The sequence below is a fragment of the Podarcis liolepis genome (assembly GCF_965112155.1).
Source record: "Podarcis liolepis genome assembly, chromosome: Z".
In the NCBI taxonomy this organism is placed as follows: domain Eukaryota; kingdom Metazoa; phylum Chordata; class Lepidosauria; order Squamata; family Lacertidae; genus Podarcis; species Podarcis liolepis.
This window is the reverse complement of record NC_139570.1, coordinates 7603393-7630788: the sequence shown is the minus strand read 5'-3', so window position 1 is coordinate 7630788 and position 27396 is coordinate 7603393. Positions and strand designations below refer to the sequence as shown.

Sequence of the window (27396 nt, the reverse complement as noted above, 5' to 3'; positions counted from 1 at the left end):
TTTCAAAATGAGTTTTACATTTTGATTTTACAATTTTTTAAATTGTACGAATACTTATAAACAGTGGATTTTTTGACTTGGAAAGGGATACACATCTAAAGCACAAAAATACTGCAAAAATGTCATTTGAAAATGTGATTAACCTATTACAGTTTTAGTAAGTCAAATCTAGTTAGCACCTTACTGAAGTCAGCCTTGAGTGTAAAATTAGTGCATATAATTGCTAAATATGTACTGTTCAACCAGTAATGGCACATTACCAGCCAAATCCTTGAAACTGAAAATGTTTCAGCTTTCACACATCTGGAGTAAACAATGTTTCCAATTTAACACAGAAATAAAATAGGTTCTTGCTTCTTTTTAAGTTGATTTTTTGAAAAGCAATCATTTATAAAGATTGCATCAACATCCATTAGCAGAGGAAGATCCAACTTTATTGAAACTGCTTGCATACAAAATATATTGCACTATAACCAAACAAATGTCAACATAAAATCCAATCTGTTGTAGCTAATATGTACAGAGAATATTGCCCAAGAGCAGTTACATTACAAGGTCATTCTACCTTGGTTAATTATCTACAGTATTTTAAACCAAACAGCTTACAGATGATGTGTGCAAGGTACCAATTTCAGTTTTTTCAAATACTATACATTCCCCCAAAATAAATAACTAGAAATCAACATTTAAAGTTTGGCAATATTTAAGACTTTTTAATATTTGTTAAGTTGTGTGCAGTTTGTTGCCATTTTTATATACTTGCTTGTATCTAAGGGGGTGGATGGGCGGAGAAAAAGCAGCAGAGAAACAAAAATGCACAACATGCAGATACAAGGGCCAGGTTTGTACAATTCTGTACATAATCACCCAAACTCCTACTGGAGTAATTTAAGAAAAACAGAATAGCTTAAAATGGAAGTCCTATTACACTTTTTTTTTTTTTTTTGCAAGTACAATTTCATTCATGATCAGAAATAAAAAGCATCCCCCACCCCTATTATGGGCAACTAAACTTAATGCCAACTTCAGTAACATGTTTTGAATCTACTTGTACACGAGACCTTGTAAGACTGTTCTGTTTCCAAGGCTGTTGAACTACACTATCCCTGAATTTTTCTAAGTTTCACATATAGAAATCAACTTCCTTTCTCATCTGAGACAGATTCCAAATTTCAAACAAAAATGTAGGGGAACTAAAAAGAAAGCTATTATTTAAAATTGGTCCTCTGGCCAACAGCAGGCACAAACTACTAGCTTATGAACAAGTTACAATTTGTTCCCTCAGTAACCATGAATTGTTTTAGTTTATCACAAATGGAAATAGGTTTAAAAAAACAAAACAAAAACAAAACAAAAAACTTCTCTTGTCCTGTCTGAAAAGGAAACAAAAACAAAACACACTATCTCAGTAACACAATCTGCCATTATTTCAGTGCAAAATAAATTTTATGTTCTTAAAATTGCCTAAATGGATGTTTATGCAAGGAAAAAAATATGGAAAGCATGCATTCTTCTAATAAAGTACTAATTGTTGGAGAAGTTTTGCTACATATATTGTACATTTAGTGTTTCCAACTCAGCTTCCCTGATTTCTGCATCCAAATATAGTATTCCTACCTGCCAAGATATAAAAAAGGCACAGATCATACAACTTTTTGCTAAGGAAAATGACAATTTAGTTACATTACACATATATCGAGAGGTTCACTAAAATACTGAAAAAGTGAACCAAAATGTGAACTGACACAGGACATAAAACAGAACCTTTTAATGTTTAAGGTGAGTAACTCCTAAAAGATTGAAAACAGAAGCCCAATCTGATTACTGCAAACACTATTTATTCTAAAAATTGAAATTTAGCAGTGATTTTGACCAATTCATTGAAATGGTACAACTGAACAGAAATACCTATGTACAGTTTCATTATTTTATAAACAAACAAATGGATTATTTCATCGTTTGAAGTGCAATATGTACTTAAAAGCAATTTTTCCAGAAGTTCAAGGTATTTTTAATGCAAGTAAAACATCTTATTTTGAAAAAACTGCATACTGATGTTTAAAAAAGGCGAAAAGAACTTTTTATATTCATTTCATGCCCTGCGCCATCTTGCCTACTATTTGTCTTTGGCCTAATAAGTTTATCTAATGTGGAATAAGTTTTACTGAAACAGTTTAGGAAATATAACTTCTCAAACTATGCAGTTTAGGGTACTCCATTCACCAACGGTTGCTGACCATCCCCGCTGTCCGACTTCTCTTTCTTCTGGTTACGATCTTTACCCGTGCGCAACCGGCTACCTTCATTGGAGGTATTCTGTGATGTTTTAGTGTGGACACTCCTTTCATTATTGCAGTCAATTCTGATCTGAAACAAATTAGAGTTATATAAAGCATACCCCTTTGATAATTTAAAAAGGAACATTTATCAAGACTCGTTGGAGAGCACTTTATCTAAGAAGTTCTTCCCCTTCTTCAAATAAAATATATTCTAGAAGTGTAACGTTAAAAGGAACCAAATTTATTTTTAATACTGTTTAGGCATTTAGGCTTGTACAAAGGTCAGAACTTTCTGCAACACTTGACTGTATGTATCATAGCTATTAGTAATTTTGCAGGACTGGTTTCCTAGGCAAACCCAACAAAACCTGGAATTTACCTTCCAAATAAGATGGAAGTTGATCTTATACAGGTAAGCATTTAGTAGTTAAAGCTAAGCAGTGGTTTATTTTTGTATATTTTTAGAAAAACAGGATTTCTAATTTCTAAAAATGCATTTCAGAGCTTTTATTAAGTCAACTGTTCAAAAGTATTACTCTACTTGATCCTTTGGGAATGATGGAGATTAAAAACCTAAATAAAATTTTTTTGGGTGGTACCAAATGGTGTCTGTTCACTGATGGATGGTAACCACCAGCGGAATTGGGGGAGGCGACGACAATTTTAGGTACCGTATTTTTTGCACCATAACACTCACTTTTTTCCTCCTGAAAAGTAAGGAGAAATGTCTGTGCGTGTTATGGAGCGAATGCCTACGGATGGCATGCCTACGGATTTTCCTCCTCTAAAAACTACGTGCGTGTTATGGTCGATTGCGTGTTATAGAGAGAAAAATACGGTAATTCCCATCCCTCCTACACCAGCTCAAAGTGTTCATTTTACCCAGTCAGATTTAGGGGCACACAAGGGAATGAAGGAGGAATTGCTAAAAATTAGCCCTCCCCCTTGGGCTAATGAACATCTTCAGTCATTGGTAGTAATATACCATTACTGAGGCAACTTCCAATGACCAAATGTGAAGTTGCAGAATTGCCAGGGGGGTGGGACTCTTATGCAGACAGGGATAGGTGTGCATGGATGCATCACTCCATGACTATCAAGAGCAACTCCATTTATGCAGATGCTGATGAGTGCATAGGTAATAAATAAATAAATAAACAAACAAATGATTTTTTTACCTGAAGTGACCCATCTGCTGTTCTCCCTTTAGTATCTCTTGAATTACGTTGACGGTTATCTGTTCGCAACTGTTCATCATTTCCTGCACATCAAAAATGGATTTTAGAAAAGTCTTCCCTGTTATTGTTCTTTGGATCTTATCGTATTTTCTGAGTATAAGACAATATTTTGCTTTAAAAAATTAGTCAAAAACTGGGGGTTGTTTTATACACAGATGGTGAATGCACAGGGGTTTGTGTTCAGTGCAGGCTTAGTGGTGGACTGGGCAAGCTTGTGATTGCTGAAGAAAAGCTCAACACCTTTGTCCAACCTGATCGCTACTGTTTAAATATATGGTACTAAATATACCGGTGCTTTGATTAAAAAAAGTGTCGTCTTGATACATTGGGGTGGGGGGTGTCTTATGCATGGAAAAAATACGGTACTTTTTAAATAGTAAACTGCACTGAGTATACTGGTAGGAAAGTGATATACAAATGTAAAAAAAGGAATGCTTTACATTTCTGGTGGAAATTAGATGTTCACACATTAAGATAGATAAAAATCATAAAACATTTTAGGGAAATGAGTCACAGAAAAACCTCTAATCAGTAGCTTAGGGTGGGACCTATAGCAAACCTGCCTTGATATGCCCCAAGCTGTGCAACTTTAGGGACATATATTGTGTAGGAACAAAACAGCTTGTTAATTGGGCAGATTTGGTGTCCTTCTTGTGAGTGGACAACAGTATTTAATGATATGTATTTCTCCTCTGTATTCTCTCACTCCTTGCTTTCTGGAAATTCCAGTTGCTATTTTGCCTCTACCATTCCTCAGTTTGCATGGAATATGGTTTAGCCCGATTCAGTTTTAAACAGGGTTTTTTTTGTTTTGTTACTGCTACAATGTTGTTCAGCAAATCTACTAGCTTCATTTCTTCATTTCAGACACACACCAGTTGTACAGGACATGATCAAGAGCTCTAATAGCTCATCTGCCATGTAGTATCATAATCATACTCACCTTTGAAACCTCCCCGACCCCTTCCTCCTTGACCACGTGCACCTCCACCACGTCTTCGCCCATCTCCTCTACGAAGGTAGCTGTCACGCTCTTCTTCTGCTGGGGCTAATGACCAGTCAATAAGCTCATCTCTGTGATCAGACTCTGTTTCAGAAGCATTTGATGCTTCAGAATTAGCTCCTATCAAAGTTTAAAAAAACCAAGACATACCACAGTCTATTTTCACAATATTTTAGAAAAATCCAACCAACTGAATGACCCACCGGTTAAAACTAGCCTCTTTCTAAAATATTGATTTCATATAGTTTCTGTAATATTTCTCAGCAAGGGCAATGTAAAAGTAAAGTTCTAGTCTTAATTTAAGCAGCTTATCTGTTTCAGAAAAGGGATCTCAGCTCAATTCACTAGTGCTAAGAATGAAGAGGAATTTATTATATGAGCTGCTGTTTAAAATTTGCTTTAACATAGCGGCAATAAGAGTCCTGATTACATGTAGCATGTGTGAAGAAATTGTACAGAACGGCTTGTTAAGACTACTGCAAGTAGTGACAAGAACAATGTGTAGACTGACTTATATTCACAACAGTTTGTAGACACTGACCAATACAGCTCACATGACAATGTCAAAATTTCAGTAAAAATAAAAGCTTTTCATTGTGTTTTTGTAATTTGTTATACAGCACCCAGAAACAAATGAGAACCTCACTATCCAATTATGGATAATGGAATAGGTAATTTTTCCTTCTAGATAAGAAATTAGGATCTTTGAACTCAATACATTACTTTCAACTTAAGGTACATTAGTACATTAATGAAGCTAAATTTATAGATGTTCAATCTGTATAGTATTTCAGAATGGACATTAAGACATAACCAAATGAACCTGACAATGAACATAGTAGGTGTCACAACTATTATGCAGAAGTCACATTTATTTCCATATCTGCAACTCATTCACATTTTTAGACATACTCAACCACATAACAAATAAAGGCACATAACAAATCAGAACGGTACAAGTCTGAACAATCCAAGTTACCTACCTGAAGCATAGCCTGGTCCACGTCTCCCATGCCCTCTGTTTCTGTAGGGTCGGCTACCTCTTCCAAGGCCTGGGCCATCATCAGTCATGTATCCTTTTTCTTTATCTGTGCGGTTTGGTGGTGGTCTGGAAGTGGCCCCAATCTGTCGAAGCTGTTCATCTATTTGCAATCTCTCTAGACGCAGTTGATCCACTTCCTATAGAGAAATAAGTTACAGGACGTTGCTGCCATTTTAACCAATCTTATTAAGTGTCTTGGTCAGAGGTTTGGCTTCTTTCACAACTGGCTTAAGAAATATATGATAATGTCAGGATTTAAACCAGTTACTCAGCATTGTTAAGAATTCTGTTTCCTACATAGCTATTTAACATCAGAATTTGAATCAGCTTAGAAACTCAGAAAAATATCACAAACCATTGTTCTAAGCCAGGGGCGGCCAACTCTCAAGTGACAGAGATCTACTTTCAGAATTAAAAACTGGCAGTGATATACCCTTGGGGTATTTCTGGGGTTCAGCTCAAAGTTGTGGAGCTTTTTTGGGGGAGGAGGAAAGCCCCGGGTTTTTTTGGGGGGGGGGGTCAGCTCAAATCTGTTGAGCTTTTATTAGGGGTAAAAAAAAAGCTTTTTTGGGAGGAAAGGCTAGGGACAAAGGGGTAAAGACACTCACAAAAAGATCACTATGGATCAAAACAGCAGCAGAGAAAGCTCCAGAAAGCTCCATCTTCCCTCCCAGAGATCATACAGCTATGGAGGGGGGGCGAGGGGGGCAGGAGTCAGTTTGGGGGCACTAAGGAAAGGGAGCCAGAGATCGACCGCGATCTATCAAAACCTCACAGGGATCTACCAGTAGATCACGATCGACCTGTTGGACATTGCTGTTCTAAGCTAACTTTTCCACTCCCCACGAAGTATGTTCTTTTTCCTTACCTTTAAATAGTTGAGGTGATAATCCAAAAGAACTGTGGCATTCGTAATGCTGTCCTTGGTTCCCACAAAGACAAAAGGAACCATTCCCTGGAAAGAAATTGGTGAATCAGAGATCTTCAGGTGCAAAGCCATAGCAATTGCAATTTCTTTAGGAAAAGAATGAACATTCCTAGCTCTATCGATACTCATAACTTTCCAGATGGCATTTAAAATCTATGTGAATTTTGTTAAGCAACATAAAATACTACAAGCAAATAATAAAGTATCAGTCTCCAGGTGGTTTACATAAAGACTGTGGGTTCTTTCCAACTAAGTTCTACTCAGAGTAGATTCACTGAAATTAATGGACCTAGGTTAGTCATGTCCATTAATTTCAATGGGTCTTCTCTGAGTAGAACTTTCGATACAATTCTATAAAATTATATTTATTCATAATAAAGATAACTCACAACTTACATGAGGGTTACATTCTGGAGATGGTGCATATATACAAAAAACCACGCTTTGGAACTGCCCCTGGGGGAGCAACCTTATCTTCTGGAGCTGTTGCATTGAATAGGCCTACCCTCCAACCCGCAAGCGAGGAAGAACTTAAAAGCTCTTTCTGAGCGGGGGAACTGCACAAAAAAACCACTCTGCCTTTCGTGTATTTAATCTGTGTTATTTCTACTGTGCAAAGTTGAAATCTCACATGCAAGCAGTTGTGAGCTACCTGTATATCTCAATTAAAGCCAAACAGTGTAAAAAAGAAAAAGACAAAAACAAGTCAGTTGAGGAAGGTATAAGCCAACAAAGGTTTAAAGAATTCTTTGGCAGTCAGTACTATCGCTTCCTCATGAATTACTTGAGGAAGGGGATTCCAGAAAGTGGGTGCTATCACTGAAAAGCCCCACTTTTGCATTGTCCTAAAGTGACAACATGCTGGTCCTGAACTGACCAGTGGTGTTTCCTCAGAAGATCTTACAAATTAGCTTGATCTGTACTGTGGGAGGTGGTCTGCTAGATATCCTCATCCCAGGATAAAATCAACAAAACATTGAATTTGGCTCACAAGTAAGTAGGCAGCAGATGCTGATCTCAATGCTGAGTGTGCCATGAACACATCTGAAGTTGCAACTTCTGAACCAGGCATAAGAGTAGCCCCATGTGCAGAGCACTGAAAGTGTCTAATCATGAGTTTATCATTGCGTGGACCATCATGGCAAGGGTATCCCTGTCCAGGAACCGTCAAAGTTAGCACACCAACTGAAATTGGTAATAAACGCTCCAAGACAATGAGGCCAGCTGGGTTTCTAGAGGTAGCAACTGGTTGAGCAGCAGAGTCAAACTATGCACCAGCTCCTTTAGAGAGAGTAAAACTCCATCCAGAGCTGGTATACAACTCAATTGCTGGGCCTGGAAACTGCCCATCCACAGTGTCTACACGTTGTAAGAATTTAGTAGCTGTTTGGGTATCTTCAGCATACTGGTGACACCTTGTCCCAAACCTCCAAATGAATGCACCCAACAGCTTCATATAAGTATTAAATAGCAATGGGAATGATGAAAGGGACCCAGGCAGAGTCGTCCAGCACAAGGTGGGAGAGAACCTGTACAGGAATGAAACAATCCAAAAACAGTGTTCCCAACTCTTAGATGCAAACCAGATGAGCTGAGCATGGGCAGAGAGCATATAGCAAGCTGCATACATCTTGTGTACATCTTCAGACATGAGTAACTGCAACAGATTCCATAAAAATGGACAGGATGATACGCTGAACACTTCAGAAACTTTATCAATGGCAACACTTAGCTTCACATGGAGGCAGGCAATTATCTCCTCAGATTGCCTTGCAGAATTTCAACAGTGGGCTTCTGAGGTTGACAGGACACCCATAGCAGCCCCAATCAATTTCTCTGACCAAACACCAGGTACAACTCTCATCGCCCAGGAAAGAAGAGAGGGGGTTTCATGTTCTGGCAATTCCCTGCAAGGTGTGAGGTTACAGGGAACCAGGCAGAGGGCCTTCTCAGTAGTGGTGCCCTCCATGTGGAACATCCTCCCATCAGATGTCAAGGAAATAAACAACTATTTTACTTTTAGAAGACATCTGAAGGCAACCCTGTTTAGTGGAGTTTTTAATATTTTATGTTTTATCAGGTTTTTAATATTCTGATGGGTGCTGCCCCAGAGTGGCTGGGGTATAAATAATAAATTATTATATTATTATTATATTGAACATAATTACCCTTGTGGACAATGAGTCCCCTTCAGACCATCTAATTTGGATTGGTGATGCACTGAGTACCTAGGTGGGCAAAGCTGGGTCAGATAGATTTTAACCAGCTGATTCATCCAGGTCCTGGTAATATGTGGCAGGTCTGTTCCCTTATCCAGAATCAGATCTGAGATTTTGTTAAGTACCGGCCTGGTGTTCATCAACAGGACCAGCAGATCAGAGGGCACAATAGTCCTAGGGGAGTGGTTACCTCACTTAAATGACACATTACATTTTGTAAAGTTAGGGAGCAAAGTCCAGAAGGATTTGCAGCCTTCCCAAGAGGAAAAAGACAGTTCAGTGACACCTCTAATTCCCCTACGCCTCCAGGGGGAAAGGGATTAACATAATAATAATAATAATAATAATAATAATAATTTATTTATACCCCGCCCATCTCACTGAGTTTCTCCAGCCACTCTGGGTGGCTTCCAATCGAGTGTTAAACATAGAGAATGGGCAAGAGATTGGGAGCAGATTGCCAGTAGAAATCTGGGTCCCCCACCTCTCCAACAGTATCCTCTCCCCAGCAAACAATGCCTTCCCCTTCCATTGTTACATGTTAAAAGATGATCCTTCAGTTATCACTTACGTTAAGTGTTAAATCAACTTGCAAAAGAAGAGAGAAAAAACGAGGGGAGGGGAGGTTCAATGTTACTTACCTGCCAAGTTTTGAGTTCAGGTTTTTGCTTTCTCCCTGCCACAGTTGATGACACAACTAACGCCTGCAGTGTAAGGAATGCAAGTATTAGTGATGTCATTAAATACATAGGAGTTAACACAGAACCTTCAACTCAAAACTTGACAGGATATAAACACTGCAACCCACCTTTTAAAGAAGCATTTGAAAACTGCAAATAGGTATATGCCTAATTTACAGTATACATTGGTGTGCAAGTATCTCTCTGCAGTAGTTACTTTCTGCTTTTTGAGATATGGTCACCATACAAGCACTTTATAGTTCCAAAGAAACTATGCAATGGGCCAATGCAACAGATTTGTGTTTTAAATATTTATTAATACATGTGTTTGATAAAAAAACCAAAGGCAAGTGACAAGTATGCTATTCGCACTAACTGTACAATAAAAAAATTACAATTGTACAAAACTGTACAATTGTACAAAACTGTATAAAAAAATTACAATTGTACAAAACTGTACAGTTGTACAAAACTGTATAAAAAAATTACAATACAATTTTTTTGGCTTAATACCACCACCAAACTTTGGACTCAATCTATTAAAGTTCTGAGCCCATAAGATACAGCAGGATATAAAGACCATCACCAAAACCTAAGCTGTGAGATATACTTAAATTCTGAAATGGAAATACAACTCTCGATGTTCCCATACATGAATCTGTTGCTCTTTCAGAACCTAAAAAAGGGAAGTCTGTATTATGACCTTTAAGATGCCTGGGTTCTAAGCCAGTCTCTTTCACAATTCTCCATTTCATACCCGCCCCCCTCCTCAGTCAACTAATTTTTTATGTCCATTGAGCAATCCTCATTATACCTTTGAAAAACTTGGGATTCACACAAGTCTGCTGATACTGACTTGTATGTGCATGGTGACATTTTACTACACAATAATTTATACATGGAAAATTGTTTGTTATTAATGTACAGGACAGAGTGGATAAAAATCCATGATTTTTTATTTATTTTTTAAAAATCAATTTTTTTTGTATTTAAATAGGATTTCTTTGACTTAAATCAGATTTTTAAAAATAAAATGCTTCTGGAGTAAAAATCTTTCTAAGTATAGTTTTCTATTTAAGTTACATTATGGTCCAAAGGCTATGCATCAGGAAATGAGGATTTGTTTTAAGTTTTTCATGTGTGCTAAAACTAAGTTGTTGTTTTTTAAACAAAAACATTTAACCACACCAGTTAACAAACATGTATACATATGCTACAATGTTATTGCTTTAGTTAAAGAAATTGCTTAAATTGTTATTTAGGAAATGATCATTTTTCTCCTTCCAATAAAGTACAGCAGAAATGTTGTCCAAATATAAACAGTTTACTGATTAAACCTCACAGTAATTTCATAATTATCTGCCTATGTATTTCTAATAGTATAACCAAATCAGTAATTTTTAATATAACTGTAAAAAACTACTCTGAAAATTTATTATTCCTAAAATAAAACCTTCCTCTGGTTGTAAATATTAAGATTATACCAGCAAGAATGAGTCTTTCTGAATAAAAAAATTAAAAATGATTTAAATCAATTTGATTTAAATCAAATCCACCCTGGTACAAATTATCCAAACATAATAAAGGAAAACCTTCAGATTTCAACAATATCAAGCTAATGTTATCAGATAAGCTACTCCGGGGACTTGCATCCTGGTTTAAATTTCACCTCTGCCATGGACCTGCTGTGTATTCATGGGGAAAGTTCCCCTCTCTCCTAATTCAAGGTCTTAATCTCTAAAATGGAAATAGCGACCTATTTCACCAGGCTAAAAATAAGGATAACTAATGGCACTTTTAAGTACAGTCATACCTCGGGTTGAAGTAGCTTCAGGTTAAGCATTTTCGGGTTGCGCTCCGTTGCAACCCGGAAGTAGCGGAGCGCGTTACTTCCGGGTTTCGCCATTTGTGCATGCGCAGACACTCAAAATGACGTCACGTGCATGCACGGAAGCAGCGAATTGCGACCCGCGCACGCACAGGTTGCATTTGCTTCAGGATGCGAACAGGGCTCTGGAACGGATCCCATTCGCATCCAGAGGTACCACTGTACAATGAAATATTATTCTTAAAACAGAGGTTTATTTAAAAAGATCAAACATAATTAGGCAGGGTTGTTTACTTAGAACCTATATGCATAAGTTTTCTAATAGAAATGGACAGTGCTTAGGAAATTGCATCTGTCCCCCCACCCTCGCTAAATATGAAACAGCATATAAACCAAGTCCACTTTATTTCACTTCACATACCTCTTCCTGTGGAATATTTTTATCATTTTCAGCCTCAATTCTCACTCTTACAACACCTGATTTATCCACGATCTCTTGAATGAGTTTTCCATTTTTTCCTATAACTTTTCCTATTATAAAAACATATACAACATGGAAAATTTAGGGTTTTGCTCAGACAAATAGAAATATTAGCACAAAAGATCTTTCAGCAACTATCTGAAAGTTTCAACCATGTGTTGCTACAGAAAGTTTGCATACCAACCACTCCCTTCCATGAGGCTTGTAAGTGAATTTGGTTGAGTGCACATAGAAGCTTTCCTGTGAGATTGAGAACCATGCACACACACATGCTCCATCTTCATTGATTATCGTATTTACGCTTTTCTACTAGCCTATGGCTTAAAAAATTGGACTAACTCAACAACAAAAACCCCACATTATTACAAAACAGCAATGTACATTCATCTTAATCCAAATCAGGTGTTCCAGATGTTATAGATCATGATTAGCATAATGAATTTTTTTTAAAAAAACCACAATTTTAAAAACAGTAACTTCAATCTCATATCCCCATTTTTAATCAGTTTATCTCCTGAAAATGCAAGTATGCTACCTGGTTACTGTAACTAGTCTTCATACAACCCTATAACTTGCAGTTATTTGATCCTCATGCACTGCAGGATTATACCTACTTAAACGCAAGAGGCAGATTTCTGTTTGACTCTAAACTTTTAAGAATATAAAAATAGGATAATTAAGACTCCATCTCTCCATAACAGTTAGCAGAGGGTCTTGGATTTTTGGGTGTGTTTTATTAGATATAGTCATTATTGTAAACTGCTTTGTTATTTTTATGATATATTTTTATAAACAAAATAAACTTATAACATTTATAAATAAACTAATTAATTATGAAACTGAAATCAAATTCAAATATGTTAACACTTATTTCAATTAAACAAAGTGGTTCTTCCAGCTTTTGGGGTGCAGAATGTTAAGTAAGCAAGTGCTGATTCAGTGGACAAAATAATGTCTCTCTCAATGAGGAAAAGTAAATATTATGCTGTTTAGTTAGCAAGTCAAGTATTCATAATTTGAGAACTGAAATGCTCAGATAGTGGAAAGGCACAAAAGAGGAGCAAAAAGTTATCCATATGGGCTTCCTAGATATTTGTAATATGCAGGATGGCATCTCCTGGCTCTAGTGCATGTGATCAATTGCTAGACGCTGGATCCAGTAAGAGACACAATTAATAGATAAAATATATCACTTATTCTATTAATAAGCATCTTTTAACTCAAAGCTGTCTAATGCATGGTTTTGAGAAGCTATGTGTGGACTTTTTATGGTGTGTATTGTTAGGATGTTAAACCACAACACATGTATCACAACTGAAGCTTAAAGAATAGTATAGCCATGTTTCAAATAGTCTTCTGATCTTTCCAAGGAAAAGAGCACTGACTTAGCTTTTGAACCAACAGTGAACTTTTCTTGACCTTTTTCTTTTTCTGAAAATGCCACAATTAATTGGTAGTTGATGTAATCATGAGCTCATATATGTTCACATTCGCTTGCTTTGATATCGACTAATTGGCTAGCTTTGATGTTATCCTTATCTGTGGGGTTTGGCTGCTGGGCTCTGAGAACGGAAATGGGAAGCTATCTGAGATTTGGGTATTTGCCACCTATGCCCTCATTCAGTCAGGTGCAGTGATGGGAAATCAGGCCAAAGTGGTTATGTTGCTTTGTATCTAAAGTGTGTGAATGTTTGCTTGGGTATGAACACACCATCTCCTTGCTGCCGTTTCTGTAAAGTCTAGCAAAACTTACAAGCTCATAAGCATGCACTTTTCTTTAATAAAGCACTAGAACTTTGGCATTTTTGAAAACATTATGGCATTTTTGACATCCTTCTTTGGTATCCCAGCACTCGACTACTCCCTGCTTTGGGCCTTAGGTTCCGAACAGCTTCAAAATCATAGTTCAAATCAACATACCTACTAAGTTTCTGGGGACTTGGATGACATCTTCAGCAAATTCAAGGTAACTTCTTGCCCTCTTTACTGCATCTTGATCCTATAGGAAATGCAAATAAAATGGATGTTAAAGGGTTGCAGTGTCTTAGAATCAGAGCTGTGTTTGTGTTTGTGCGTGTGAGAGTGAGAGAGAAACAGAGAAACAGATGCAACTCACCTCCCCATAAATATGGAATGTACAAGTGTCTTCATCAAGATCTATAGCTGTCACACCTGGTACTTTCCTGGCTTGCTGAATATTAGCACCATGAGTGCCAATGGCCAGACCCATTAGATCTTCACGTACAATGAATTGTTCATGAAATCGTGAAGCAAGCTGCCTTGAACTCTGTGGAAAGATGCATTCTTGGTTAGAAATGAAACTTTAGATAAAGGTAAAGGGGCCCCTGACCATTAGGTCCAGTCGTGACCGACTCTGGGGTTGCAGCGCTCATCTCGCTTTATTGGCCAAGGGAGCTGGCGTACAGCTTCCAGATCATGTGGCCAGCATGACTAAGCCACTTCTGGCGAACCAGAGTAGCGCATGGAAACGCTGTTTACCTTCCCGCTGGTGCGGTACCTATTTATCTACTTGCACTTTGATGTGCTTTCGAACTGCTAGGTTGGCGGGAGCAGGGACCGAGCAACGGGAGCTCACCCCGCCGCGGGGATTCGAACCGCCGACCTTCTGATCGGCAAGTCCTAGGCTCTGTGGTTTAACCCACAGTGCCACCCACGTCCTTGAACTCTGTGGAAAGATGCATTCTTCGTTAGAAATGAAACTTTAGAGGAGTGCAAAATCAGCAAAGTTCCTCACGCTCTCTTTGAGACGCCTTAAAAAGTACCAAATAGAATCAGTTAAGCTAGCAAAGCAATTACGTGTGGAAAATCTGTTAGCATTTTAAAGTACCGTAGATTCTGGCATATAAGACGACTTTTTAACCCCAGAAAAGAGGTTAAAAAGTTGGGGGTCATCTTATACGCTGGGTATGGCTGCAGTGGGCGGTGGGCTCCACTCCACGCTGGGGGAAGCTGCCTGGCAAAGCTACCCAGCAATGCTAAGCCGGCTTCGCTGGGCGGTTTCCTCCCAGCGCGGAGCAGAGCGCACCGCCCACTGCTGCTGCAGCTTCCGAAGGAGCAGTGGGTGATGGGCTCCGCGCCGGGAGGAAGCCGCCCAGCAAAGCCGGCTTAGCATCGCTGGGTAGCTTCCTTCCGGCACGCAGCCCATCGCCCACTGCCGCTGCCCAGCGAAGCTGCCGAAGCGTATAAGACGACACCCCCCCCCCAATTGGCACCTAATACGCTGGAATCTATGGTATTCACCATTCCAAAAGTTGAGCTAGGTTCAAATTATATGGTCTCAATAGTTACTGGTAGGCAAGCCTGTAAAATGGAAACTACAGTGGACTATTTCAAGGGCTACTGCTAGAAATGAATTAAATATCAAAGTGTTATCTACCTCTTTAGGACAGTAGGCCAATACAGTCATACTTCCGCTTACATATCCCTCTGGATACGTAAACTTTGGGTTGCGAACGCAGCAAACCCAGAAGTGTATACCACCTGAAAACTCTCCACAGAGGTATCAGTAGAGCATATACAACTTTAGTGGAGTTTCAGTACAGTTTTTTTCAAATAAAAATGGATACAGTACCTCTAATTGTTTGCTTGCTTCTTCATTTCTCATAATCAATGATAACTTGGTGCGAAGACTTCGAAAGTGCATATCAATGAGCATATTTGCACGTTTTGTTGTTACCTCATCAATAGACTAAAGAATTTGGGGACGGGAGGAAAAGAGATCTTTGATCAGTATCACATCCAATGTAAAACAGTTTGAATACATCAAAAGCAGAAACACATACCAAAATTATAAGCTGATGGGCTTCAGAATCATATGTGACTGAGAATGCCCCAACTGCCTTCTTGAAGTCCTTGTGTGCGGATTCCTTAGCACACCTAAAACACAAAGTACTTAAAAAATTCAGAATGTTCATTTAATGGAACCATCTTATCGTAAAGCAATCACAGGATTGCATGAAGAACAGTATCACCTAGTATGCTTTGCACCATAGTGTGAGGTAAGAGAAGAGCTGCCCAAGAGCTCCACTGTGTTTCTTAGCTGACCTGCCCTTATCACAAGTAACAATGAAATGCCACAGTCTAGCAAAAAGACCTGAGTCATGTATGATATTTAAGTGACTAAAAGTGAAATAATTCACAAGCCTCCAACAGTAGTTAAATTTATACTTACATATTTTCATTTGGTTTCAACTAGTTAGGTTATCTGCCCCATACATGTACAGGCAATTAAATAGTGACAGGTGAGATGTGGCATCCTAATCATTCATATTCATGAATACATTGCAATGAATACAATATTTTAATTAAATGTTATGTTGCTGTACACAATGCCTTTCAGGGCTTTCAGAACTATCTAAACTGCAATGCATTTGTAAACATCTTTGTAAAAGTCATGCATTTGTTGTTACTGGAGGAGAACAAAAACTGTAATGAGATGGTATTACAAACTTTAAAAAATGGATTAAAACTCTTTATAAAAGATCTTTATACTCACATTTGCCTTAAATCTTCTGGTACATCAAGTCTGATTTTATGAAACGTATCCTTTGTTGCAGGTTTGTTGGGATTCACAGATCGTAGGCGCTCAATTGTGACAATTTCATTGTAGGTAGCATCACAGGCTGCATATTCTATTACATAAAACTAATTCAAAAGAACAAAATTGTCTAAGAGAATGTTTAACTGAGAAGTGATGTGTGCTACAACTGTACTTCGAAGGGGTCTCACTTACTTCTGGGAGAAACTACATTTTTTTTGCTTTAACATATATTTAAGGTAAAAGGTAAAGCACCCTGGGACGGTTAAGTCCAGTCAAATTTGACTACAGGGTATGGCACTCATCTCCACTTTCAGGCTAAGAGTCTGCGTTTTTCCACAGACAGCTTTCCTGGGTCATGTGGCCAGCATGACTAAACTGCTTCTGGAGCAATGCAACACTGTGATGAGTGCCAGAGCGCACAGAAACACCATTTACCTTCCTGCCGCAGTGGTACCCATTTATCTACTCACAATGGTATGCTTTCAAACTGCAAGGTTGGCAGGAGCTGGGAAAAAGCAATGGGAGCTAACTCTGTCACACAGATTTGAATTGCCAACCTTATGATCGGCAAGTCCAAGAGGCTTGGTGGTTTAGACCACAGCGCCGTCTGCATCCCTTTGACAGATATTTAAACTAGGGTTCTAGGAGGAAATTTCCAATAAATTGGAAGTACTTGAAAAGAGACCCACAAGAACTTGAAACCCAAAAGCTACACTTAACATGTCAATCCCAGAATATTAAAATATATATATTCCTACCTCACCCTTTATCATTCTCACTTTAGCCAGCCACCAGCAACATGGTTCCTTTTCATTAGCCCTGGAATAAACCTAAACAAAATCACAGTGTAGAATATCTTATTATTATGCAGTAGACACAGTCACAGAATATGACTCCTAATCTCAGGGTCATGGGTTCAGGTCTCACATTGAGCAAATGATTGCATTGCAGCGGTTGAACTAGATGACCCTCTTGGACCCTTCCAACTCTACAATTCTATGATCTAGTGGAAAAACAGTACACCACACTAATAATGCTCCCCACTATACTGGAAATTAGGAGTTGAAAAGAGATTATTATTCATATCCCCCTACATACCACTGAGTTGCAGCACCATAACCATTCTGCTGTATTAAATGTACATGGTCTAGCCATATTCAAAGCCATCCTGCACTTCATCTGGGTGTGATCTGCAAGCTAGTTTTTTCAAGGCAAGTGTGTTGGGGAAAGAATCTGTAATGTATATTTTCTACTCTCTTTCAATAGCAAGCTTTCTATTTCTAAAATATACAGTGTTTCAAAAAACCAAACTGAATGCATTAAGAGTCAGTTTGAGCAGTTTCTCAGTTATACTTTGGTTCTTCATACATGTTCAATGAATACATGGAAGGGGAACTGGATTGTAGCATCAGGCTTTGCCTCAGCCAGTGTGAGAAAGTTGAGAATGGCTCTGAGCAGGTTCTGTACAACTATATGCATATATAGTTTGTACCAGACAATACAGTTGTGCATGGTGTAAACAGCTGAATACGTGCAAACTGTGGGACAGCACCAGTGGGCACAATCTTACCCTCAACAAATTCATTAAACATATGGGGAAAATATGTGATTGCTGAAAGTCTGTAACCAAGTACCCAGAAGTAAGCCAGTTGTTACTCAGCTGGACTAACTCCTAAGGAGACATGTAGAGGATTGTGCAGTTAGGAATTTCCAAGTAAAGCTTTTAAACAAACACTGCAGTTCAAATGATTTTGGGTTATTGGAAAAGGTCTGAAATATTTGTAGATCAAGTAAAACCGTGCATGCTTTTAGTTTAATAAAAACCAGGCAAATAAGCACACTATGTTAGAACTATATCAGCTGGGGTCAATGAAAAGTTTTCAATCCTCAAAATTTTTTAGAAAACCCACAGCATTGCTTTAAATCCAATGCATGCAAGCTGCTCGACGATTAGAGCCAAGGGCTAGAGACTGAGTAACAGGTTGCTGGATGTTCCAAGTTGAGATGCAAAAGAATCTCTGCTGGACTTGAACTAATTGCCCAACATAGGGTTTGTGCTGAAGTGCAAATCAGCAGCAGCCTGGCATCAGGATGGGTTAAGACAGATCTCTATGAGAAGCTCTCGATGCATGTAGCATGTGGGATTGAGGCTACAATTAAGGAGAGACATGCAACAGTAAATTATCTCTGATGGGTATAGAAAAGACGGTTTATAGTCCTGTTTCCACTGAATTAGTGAAGTTGTGGAAAATAACCAGATTTATTCTGTTAATATTTCTTTTTCTACTTACAGTTTTATTTCTAGATTACCTCAAACTGGCAAGCTATCTTTCTAAAAAAAAAGCAATTAAAAAATTAAACCCAGAATGATGAAAGTATGGCACTTTGGGGTTCTTTTGAAGACCTAGCTAGCAGAATTGCATTTTTTGCTAAAAATGATCTCCTTGACACTTCTGGAGTCTGCATGTAATATCACTCATCCTGCATACACCATCAGCTGTCAACTAGTAATAATGTAAGATTCTCAATGTGAAAATCTAAGTGTAAACAGAAAAATGTTCTATTTTGACTGCATGCACACCTGTACCTTTATGTCCACACACTGACATCTACTGTTTTCCTGGATTTCTTATGCCTGTACGATTTCTTTTGGTTTAGATCTTTTGTGTGATTGTTTCTTTCAAATGGATTTTTAATGGGTGTGAATTGCTTCTGATGCACACTGCTTGAAAAAGTAGCCTAACAACGTTTTAACAAAGACTGCAATTATGTTCCTCTAAAAAACCTACAACTTTATCTATGTTTCCCTACAACTTTATCTATGTTTCCCTGACCTAAAAACTTCAATTAAAACAGTTATTACCTCAACTTCATCACTCTCATTTATATCTTTATTGTAACCCACAGGTGGAGGAAACCTGACATCATGGAAAGGAATCTGTCTCTCTGGCTGCCAACTGAAATACAAAATAAAAGCAAAGGCTATTAAATAGTAACTGAATCAGTTGAAGCAGAAAGTACACAACATCAATAAAGAACAGTGGCCAGTGATTACTTACCTGGACCCTAACCCTGTGAGCTGGAATAATCTGAACAAATTCAAAATTATTAGGAGTCTGCAATGGACTGATTATATAAGCTAACTAACTTGGAAAGAGTGTTAAATGAGGGAAAGAGATGGATTTTTATCTTTGTAATTCTGAAATAGTAAAAAATAGCCTTTTAAAAGTGTAACCAAAAGCTGTTTTACTCATTGTCCCAGATAAATTTCTTTTGACTTATTTGACAAAGTTTAAGGCAAACCAGCACAATGGAAGGCCTATGGACTAACTGTAACTTATTTCCTGACAGCTTGTAGTCCCCCACCAAGAATGTAAAACACTAATTTTCTAATCTTTGTTTAATGCACTCAATAATATCAAAAATAGAATAATGGTTGGATCATTATGACTGCACAGCTTCTCCTTCATCTTAATTTTGAGTTTAGTGAAAATATCATGCTATGGGTTGCTGAGGAAAAAAGTGAAGTACTGTAATAAGGTTGCTGAAAAGTCATTACAGTGGTGGAGCAAAAAACATGTCTGAAAAAAGTTTAAAGAGGGATCCTACATGGTGCAGATTGGCAGGCGAAGATATCAGGAAGTTTATTTCTCATCAGTTTCTGATAAGAGCTGAAAAAATATTTGAAACGGAGGCAGAGGAAGAACTTCTAGACACATGCTTTTCTATTAGCATTATACCTAATGTTATAGAATGTTTTGAAGGCTCGTGCACAAATGTGTATATTGGAGGTGCACAACTCAAATTCTTATTATTATTAATTCGAGTTGTGCACCTCCAATTTAAAATGCCCCAAACTGTATAAATGCTCTCTCCAATCCTCACTTTCAATGCATAGGAGTAATAGTCATAGCACAACAGCTTCTTGAACTAACTCCAAAGGAGGAATCAATCTTAGAACAGTATATTGACAGTTGAAGCACTATTTTAAGTCAACACAAAATCACAAACCCTAACAAAAGACATCAAAAAGGGGGGGAAAGACAGGTTTCAGAATATTTATATTTTACTTTATTAATCATAGTAACTTAACCCTTAGCCAAAAAAACATGTCCTGATTTAGGTGCTCTTAAGACTTTCAGGTTTGCATTGTTACACGAAACAAAGTGTTCGACTGTTAAACAGTTAACCTCCCATTTTAAGAGATATCGCAGAGAAGCATTGCAGTATATTACCAAAAGTAATGTGAGTTGGCAGCAAAAGATGAGTGCCATGAGTGAAATGCATCACATGAACATTTCACTGATTTCAATATAGCACATTTTGGTTAGAGTTTATCACTTTGTCATACAAGAGGTCAAGACAGAACATTTTCACAGGTATCATTTGTAAGTCACAATAAACCAGAATTAATGGTTTACCCTGGCTGCTTCTTTCTGGTATATTTGTCCCCTACATGAGAGTGCATGGAGAAAAGAAAACACAATTCCTGGCTTAACATTAAGGTCTGAACCATGGATTGTGACTTGTTTCCTACGTAGCCTGGCAGGGAAGAGACAATGAGCCAAGAAAGGAATGTTCATGAAAAACCACAAACTATGGCTTCCTGAGTTCAGGTATGCAACTTCGTATCTTGGAGCAAGAAAGAAATGCAAAAGGTTAGCATTTGAAGGTAGCTTTCAAAGGAGCAACTGAACCTGCAATTGATATTATTTTCTTAAGATTAAGACTACTTAATTATAAAACTATCTAAGCAGTGTAATAATATTTATACATGTAATTCGTTCACCAAAGACAACTAGATTAGTGTGTTAAATCATTCAAGAAAACAATTTTTAGTGTTCAATAATGTTAAATGCTGAAATGGATTAATCTTTAACAGACATGCTGTTTGTTTTAATTCATCTCCCTATATAAAACTTCTCAACAATTCTTCAGGTTATAAACTATTCTACAGCATTAGGGAAATGTCTCCCCTACATGGAAAAAAATATCCCAGTACCAACCTACATAGTCATCTCTATGCACAGAACTCTTCAGCTATGGGTATAAAGGGGAGGAGTTATTTAAGTGTACAGCAACTCATTTTTTCCCATGTGCTTAATGGTGAGGATATACTTGTGAGAAATTAATAGCATGCATTTGCCCCCAACATTTGACCAAGTGCCTTCGAGTTCCAAAGAAAATGCCAGCAATGGCAGGCAACCGCTTCTGTAAGTAGTTGCAAGCAGTGTTAGAGATATGAAAGCTAGGAGCTAAATGGCACCTTAAACCTAGGTTATGGGTGCAAGAACAGAATGTCTAGGCGTGCTTTTTAATAACAAGAATACAAAGCTGAAAATGAATGAATTGCAGCTGAAATATTATGTTCATTTTTCACATGGTCTAGTCCTTCCCCTGCCCACCCACCCCTAATATACTTAAGAAGGTTTCTTCTCCAGTCTTCAGAGAGTAGCTGGAAGTGAGGCAGAAAAAGGTCCTCCTTTCCTTCCTCTCTGCAGTTTTAATAGGAAATATTAGGCCCAGAGCTCAGAAACTGCTCATGCTAATGAAATTCCCTGTCGAACAATGCACCTAGAACAAAGGGAGTTTCAAACACTGGTTGCAAGGCTGCAAGAGAAATATTTAAGTTTATTCACTACCGCAATGCCACAACATTTCTAGATTATATAAAATTCATAAGTGCATCTCCTAAAACTATTCAAGTCAGTACCAGGACCATACGTACTTATTTTCAAATGCAACCGTTATTGAATCTTCATGCACATCCTTCACAAAAGCCTGCAAAAGAGAAGTGAGAATTTACAGGTATTAGTATTGAGATATCATTTAAATACAAATTATTCTTAATGGTATAATATGGAAACTCTGAACCCTTATTCTAAATGCAACAAACTGGCACAATATAGCAGTTGGTTGGCTATGCTAAGAATTTATGCACGTTACATGCATGGAAGAGAAAAATGACAAATGCAAAAGGGTACCAAAATATATGTATGGCATGCATGTTATCACTATTACCGTATTTTTCGCACCATAGGACGCAGTTTTTCCATCTTAAAAACTAAGGGGAAAAGTCTGTGCGTCCTATGGAGTGAATGCAGGGGGGGAGGCAAGCAGGAAAAGCCCCCAAGAGCCACACACAAGCTTCGTGCAGCTCTTGCGGGCTTTTCCCCAGGAGGGAGAAGGGACTGACGCGGCCAGTCAGTCCCTTCTCCCTCCTCTAGAAAAGCCTTGCGCAAGCTCTCCAGTCATGGGAGGCTGCGCAAGTCTAAAGAGGAAGCCCGGGCAGTGAAGGCGATCCATCCCGCTCGCTGCCCGGGCTTCCTCTTTAGCCGTGCGCGCCTCTCCAGCCGCGGGAGGCTGTGCAAGGCTAAAGTGGAAGCCCGGGCAACGAACACGATCCATCCCGCTCGCTGCCTGGGCTTCCTCTTTAGCCGTGCGTGCCTCTCCAGCCGCGGGGGCTACGCAAGGCTAAAGAGGAAGCCTGGGCAGCGAGCGCGATCCATCCCGTATACAATAAAAACAGATTAAACAAAACACAAGAAAAGGAACTAGCATAGAAGAAGAAGAGAAAAGGGAAAGAGGGAGGATACAAAGGTAGATCTTAACCCTTGCCTCACCTGGGAGCTTCTCTGGGCAGGAATTCCCTCGGCTTAAGTGAGGTGAGGGAAGAGTGGCAGGTAGGGGGTTACCTATCTAGACAGTGAAGCCACATGTCTCTCCAATGAAAATTGGGAGTGGGCATTGTGTGAAGTGGCTGTGGATCTCCTGCCGCAGAAGTGTAGGACTATATAGAGTTGGGAGGGCCACCCGAGGGTCATCTAGCCCAGCCCCCTCACAATGTAGGAATCACAGCTAAAGAACGCCAGGCAGATGGCCCCCCAACCGCTGCTTAAAAGCCTCCAGTGGTGGAGACCCCCAACAACTTCCGAGGTCACAGATTTGCAGGGTTGGAAGGGAACCCCAGGAGTCATCTAGTCCAGCCCCGGTGGACAGCGGGCACGATCCATCCCGTTGTGCAAGGCTACAGATGCTGCTCAAGGCTAAAGAGGAAGCGCACAGCCTGTCCGTTGCTCTTTGGGGCTGGGGGGGTGGAATAATATTTTCCCCCTTGATTTCCCCCTCTAAAAACTAGGTGCGTCCTGTGGTCCAATAGAGCGAAAAATATGGTATGTTATAGCAAAAAGTTTGTTTAAAGTTAGTATTTAAAGTTGCAGATTTACTATCCAGTCACCCCAGAACATCTTTGCTCAAATGTTTAGAAAGTATGGTATCACACACACAGTGAATAAGTAGTTGTCACTATTTGAGCACTAGCATTGCAAGATTAGGCTCAGAGAGGACAAATGTAACTTCTGAATTTTAATCTGGAATCTTTTCACAAGTCCTCTGACTCAGAAAAAGCAACCCTCCACAGCAGTCCTGAAATAGAAAACTTTTAAGAACCACTGCATGCTTCCCTAGTATTATAGGCAGATGTTTTTATTTAGTACTATTTAAGTAAGTTGCTGATTGTAGCTGGATTCAAATTAATTTAACTGTACATATTGCAGCTGAAGAGCAGCATTAATAAACCTGCACATTTAGAAAGTAAAAACACACTTATTTCATCGGAATAAAAGAAATAGTATCAGAAACCCCCACTAATAACTATCAATGGTCTTGTTTGGACACAACTATCTTGATACATTGAAATTAACTGTCTTGTTTGGAAATAACAAGTAGGTAACTTTTGCAGAAACCAATTCCCAACTTCTTTCTTGATTCTTTTGCATCGTTTAAATAGAAAATTCCATCAAGTGTATGTGGCAGGCAGCTTCCACCTGAACTACTGGTTAGGTCTGGCCTGTTTGATTGGTTTTATATTCTTAAACCATGTGGTCATTTAAGAGGCTAAGTATTAACTCTTTTTGTCAAAGTTGATGCAAAAAGAACAGAGAGAAGAAACAATGCCCAAATATCTACTAGTGTTAAGCATTAAGAGCTACCTTCTAGTGTTTATATAAAAAGTGAAAGTTAACAGTGATAAACTATTTTAAGCACAAATGTCTTCGAAGAATCTAAGCAGATCCTAGCTGCTCAAGTTAGGATTTTTAGTTCAATTTCTATACCAACTGCAATGCCTAGAGGACTAGGTATGCCCTAGGTATTGTTCTTAGGAAAACTAAGAAGTTGATACCACTGAATCCTTTGGAAATTACAGATAATTGAATTAAATCCACAATAAATGATACTTCATGTTCCGAATGTTGCCATTAAACCAATTTCTCCACTATCAAATGGAATACGTCTAATACTCTAATATGCTAGCAGCTGAATCACAATAATTGTGATTTTGATTTCAATAGGGCTAAAACAGGGCTGAGGATGCCTGAATAATTTGGTTGAGAATATTTTGTGAAAGGAAAAATAAAAAGAACCTTCAGCCAACTGATACAAATGTATTAACAGTTTGAAGTTAACTATTGATTTGTTGCAGAAGCCAACCTAAGACCAATGCAAGTTTGAACCACAGGTGCAAGAAATAGTTGAAATATACACAAAAGCTTAAACCAAGAACAAACTTAGTTGGTTTCTAAGGTGCTACTGGACAATTTTTTTATACATTTCAACTGTGTCAGACCAACCCGGTTACCTACCTGAAGCAAGTGATAGTGTTAGTTAACACTATGCAAAAAGGCGCTCATGGGGATTCAATTTTAAAAAAACTTTTACAAATTTTGGGTGCACTTGGAGCAACAAAGACTGGGCATCTCACCATGTATTGCCACACTCTTTCAACTTCACCTACTAGAATCCCCTCATCCAAGTTAAATGTCTCCTGCAACTCTTCCTCAAAACCTACACTTTCCCCCACTCGTTTCTATATTTAACCAGGTCCCCAAATACACCTTTAAGGCTTCTGGGATGCATGCCTCAATCATCCAGGGAAAGAAACCACGGCATCACTAGCCTCCTACCCTCTCAACTCCTTAACCCCCTTCATCAAAACTAGGTATCCCCAACTCAGCTGGGTTAACTACTGCCCAACTCAGACACCTACTCTTTACCAAAACGACCCCATGAGCATACGCATATAATATACAGACACCCAAAATGAACTGCATATACCACCAATATTGGCCATTTGGGAGCAGGTGGGATGTTTTTCATGCATTTCTTTTTTCCATATTAGTTATCCTATCTATGTCAGGCAGGTGGGTGTGTCGTCTGTCCGTCTGCAGTTTTGGGTTGCCGTGCGCTGAATAAAGCAACTAAAAAGTACAATTGATGACAACAAAAACCACGGACAAAGTGCGCGCACACACCCTCCCCGCCGCCTGCGAGGCAGTAAAAGATTCCAGTTGCTGGAAGCCCCAAGGAGGGAGCCCCGTTCTCTTGCTCGGGGTCTTTGGCGCTTCCCATTTGGGGCGCCTCTGCCCGGCTCGCGGCAGGACCGAGCTGCGGGAGGAGGAGCGGCTGGGTCCGATGCACTTTTTTAAAAATCACGCTTTAAATTCATACGCCCACCTTCCCTTTGCAGACCGCGGGGCGGCTGGCGGCGCAAAAAGGCGGTGTACAAACTTAAGGAATAGTAATGCAAGATGGAAACACAAAACGCGTAGTAATAATAATAATAATTAAAACACAGACACAAAGCAAACCATTAACTCGCCCCCCCCAGGCAACAGGACACCAGTCAGCCCAAAGCCTGAGGGAAGAGGAACGCGCAAGGTGGACGCGCCCCAACTCACCCTAATCAACTCGTACCCCGGCCGCCAAACTGAGAGGGGCCAGGGCTCCCCCCCCAAAAAAAACCCAACCCCCGCAGCCCTTCAGCCACAGGAGGCTGTTGGCCATCGCCAAAGGGCGACGGTGGGGCGAGGGCGCAGGTGGCGAGGTCGCCGGAGGTCCCTACCTGCAGCCCCGGAGCCCCTTTGGCGAGTCGGGCGCCTGCCCCCCACCCCATTGAACCTCCGCTTCCCCGCCAGGCCGCCCCTCCGCCGCCCGTTACCTTGTAGAAGGCCCCGTTGGAGCCGCGCACCTCCACCACCAGCTCCTCCATGTCTGCTGCCGGGCAGGAGGCTGGGCTGGCGGCGCTGGAAGGCCCTCCTCGGCTGAGGCAGCCGGCGGCGCCGCGGCCGCCTGCTCCTCCTTTCTTGTGGCCTCCGGGCTCCGTGTCCCTGGCGGGCGCGTGGAGCAAGAGGCGGCGGCGGCTTAGGCCGGCGAGCGGCTGCTGCTGCTCCTCCTTCGCCTCCTCCTCGACGCGGCTCGCCACCACCACCGTCGCCGCCGCCGCCGCCGTTGTCGTGGTGCTGGGGGCTGGGGCTGCCGAGAGTCGCCGCCGCCGCTGCTGCCCGGAAATGAAAGCGAAACGGTCGCTGAGGGGAGGACGCCTCTGAGGAGACTGAAGCCGGAGCTGCTGCTGCTGCTGAGGCGACTGAGGAGAATGAGGCGGGGAGCGGGGGAGGGGCGCCGCCGCGGGCCGCCCGCTTCGAATGTAAACATTAAAAACCTGGCGCCGTCACGTGACGCGGCGGGGCCCCAAGCAGGCGGCGGCGGCGGCCGGAGAGGCAGCAGTAGTTAGTGCGTGCGGCGGAGGCGGAGGGGGGGGGTAGGGGGCGGCGGCAGCAGCAGGGGAGAGGGGTTTAAAAGGCCTCGCGACTGCGCCTGCGCGGAGGCAAGAGCGCGCGCTCGCGCTCGCGAGTACGGGGCTAACCTCGCGCGCCCTCTCGCGAGAGCTCCCGCGAACGCCAAGAGGCTGAGCTCCCTCACGCGCCGGCCAACGGCAGCGGGGCGGGTGGGCGGATGGATGGAGCGCGATCTCGCGCAACAAAGCGAGAAGAACATGGCGGGTCAAGAGAGGCTGAGGCCAAGCGGGGGCGCGCGCGGGCGCGCGCGAGTCGTGAGCGCGGAACGGCTGCTTAGCGACGCCGACGCCTCCTCCGCCAATCCCGCCTTTTCATAATATACTCTATAAAGAGTGACGGCAGCGCCGCCCAATGAAATGTTAGGGAGAGAAAGCTGCCCCCTCAAATCCTGGAAGTCGGCGCCGAACGGGAGGGCGCTCCTAGGTTTCAAAAAGCGCATGGGGCCGTTAATGGCGGGCTGAGGGAGGAAATGTGAAGCGAGGGTTTTTGTTGTTGGACTCTTT

General features: G+C 40.4%; 1 protein-coding gene and 1 long non-coding RNA gene across 7 annotated transcripts; both read right to left on the bottom strand.

Annotated features, from left to right (window-relative positions):
* Window positions 1-412: 412 nt before the first annotated feature.
* Window positions 413-27110, bottom strand: FMR1 (fragile X messenger ribonucleoprotein 1). Of its 6 annotated transcripts, none has more exons than XM_083486124.1 (16): window positions 26257-27110; window positions 21988-22040; window positions 19123-19216; window positions 17018-17089; window positions 16215-16363; window positions 15502-15595; window positions 15291-15407; window positions 13815-13985; window positions 13619-13697; window positions 11639-11748; window positions 9351-9413; window positions 6431-6517; window positions 5504-5699; window positions 4461-4640; window positions 3458-3540; window positions 413-2367 (listed from the first exon to the last, which is right to left on the bottom strand). In XM_083486124.1, exons 1-16 carry the CDS (start codon window positions 26305-26307, stop codon window positions 2206-2208), a joined length of 1761 nt encoding a protein of 586 aa, XP_083342250.1. In that variant the 5' UTR covers window positions 26308-27110; the 3' UTR covers window positions 413-2205. The 6 variants fall into 6 exon arrangements, with proteins under 6 accessions (XP_083342250.1, XP_083342252.1, XP_083342254.1 ...); XM_083486126.1 differs by having other exon boundaries at window positions 413-2362; window positions 26257-27073; XM_083486128.1 differs by having other exon boundaries at window positions 17018-17611; window positions 17799-19216; window positions 26257-26914.
* LOC310698723 lies at window positions 9686-9999 on the bottom strand. The gene is made up of 2 exons (XR_014521717.1): window positions 9863-9999; window positions 9686-9814 (listed from the first exon to the last, which is right to left on the bottom strand). It is a non-coding gene; the product is annotated as an uncharacterized lncRNA (long non-coding RNA).
* Window positions 27111-27396: the final 286 nt, after the last annotated feature.

Excerpts from the sequence above, each read along its gene's own strand:
- FMR1 (XM_083486124.1), bottom strand. The coding sequence starts at position 26,307 with ATGGAGGAGCTGGTGGTGGAGGTGCGCGGCTCCAACGGGGCCTTCTAC. Across the intron at positions 16,364-17,017 it reads TGAGAATGATAAAGGGTGAG|TTTTATGTAATAGAATATGC; the intron begins GTAGGAATATAT and ends CTTTTGAATTAG. Across the intron at positions 3,541-4,460 it reads GGGTCGGGGAGGTTTCAAAG|GAAATGATGAACAGTTGCGA; the intron begins GTGAGTATGATT and ends TTTGATGTGCAG.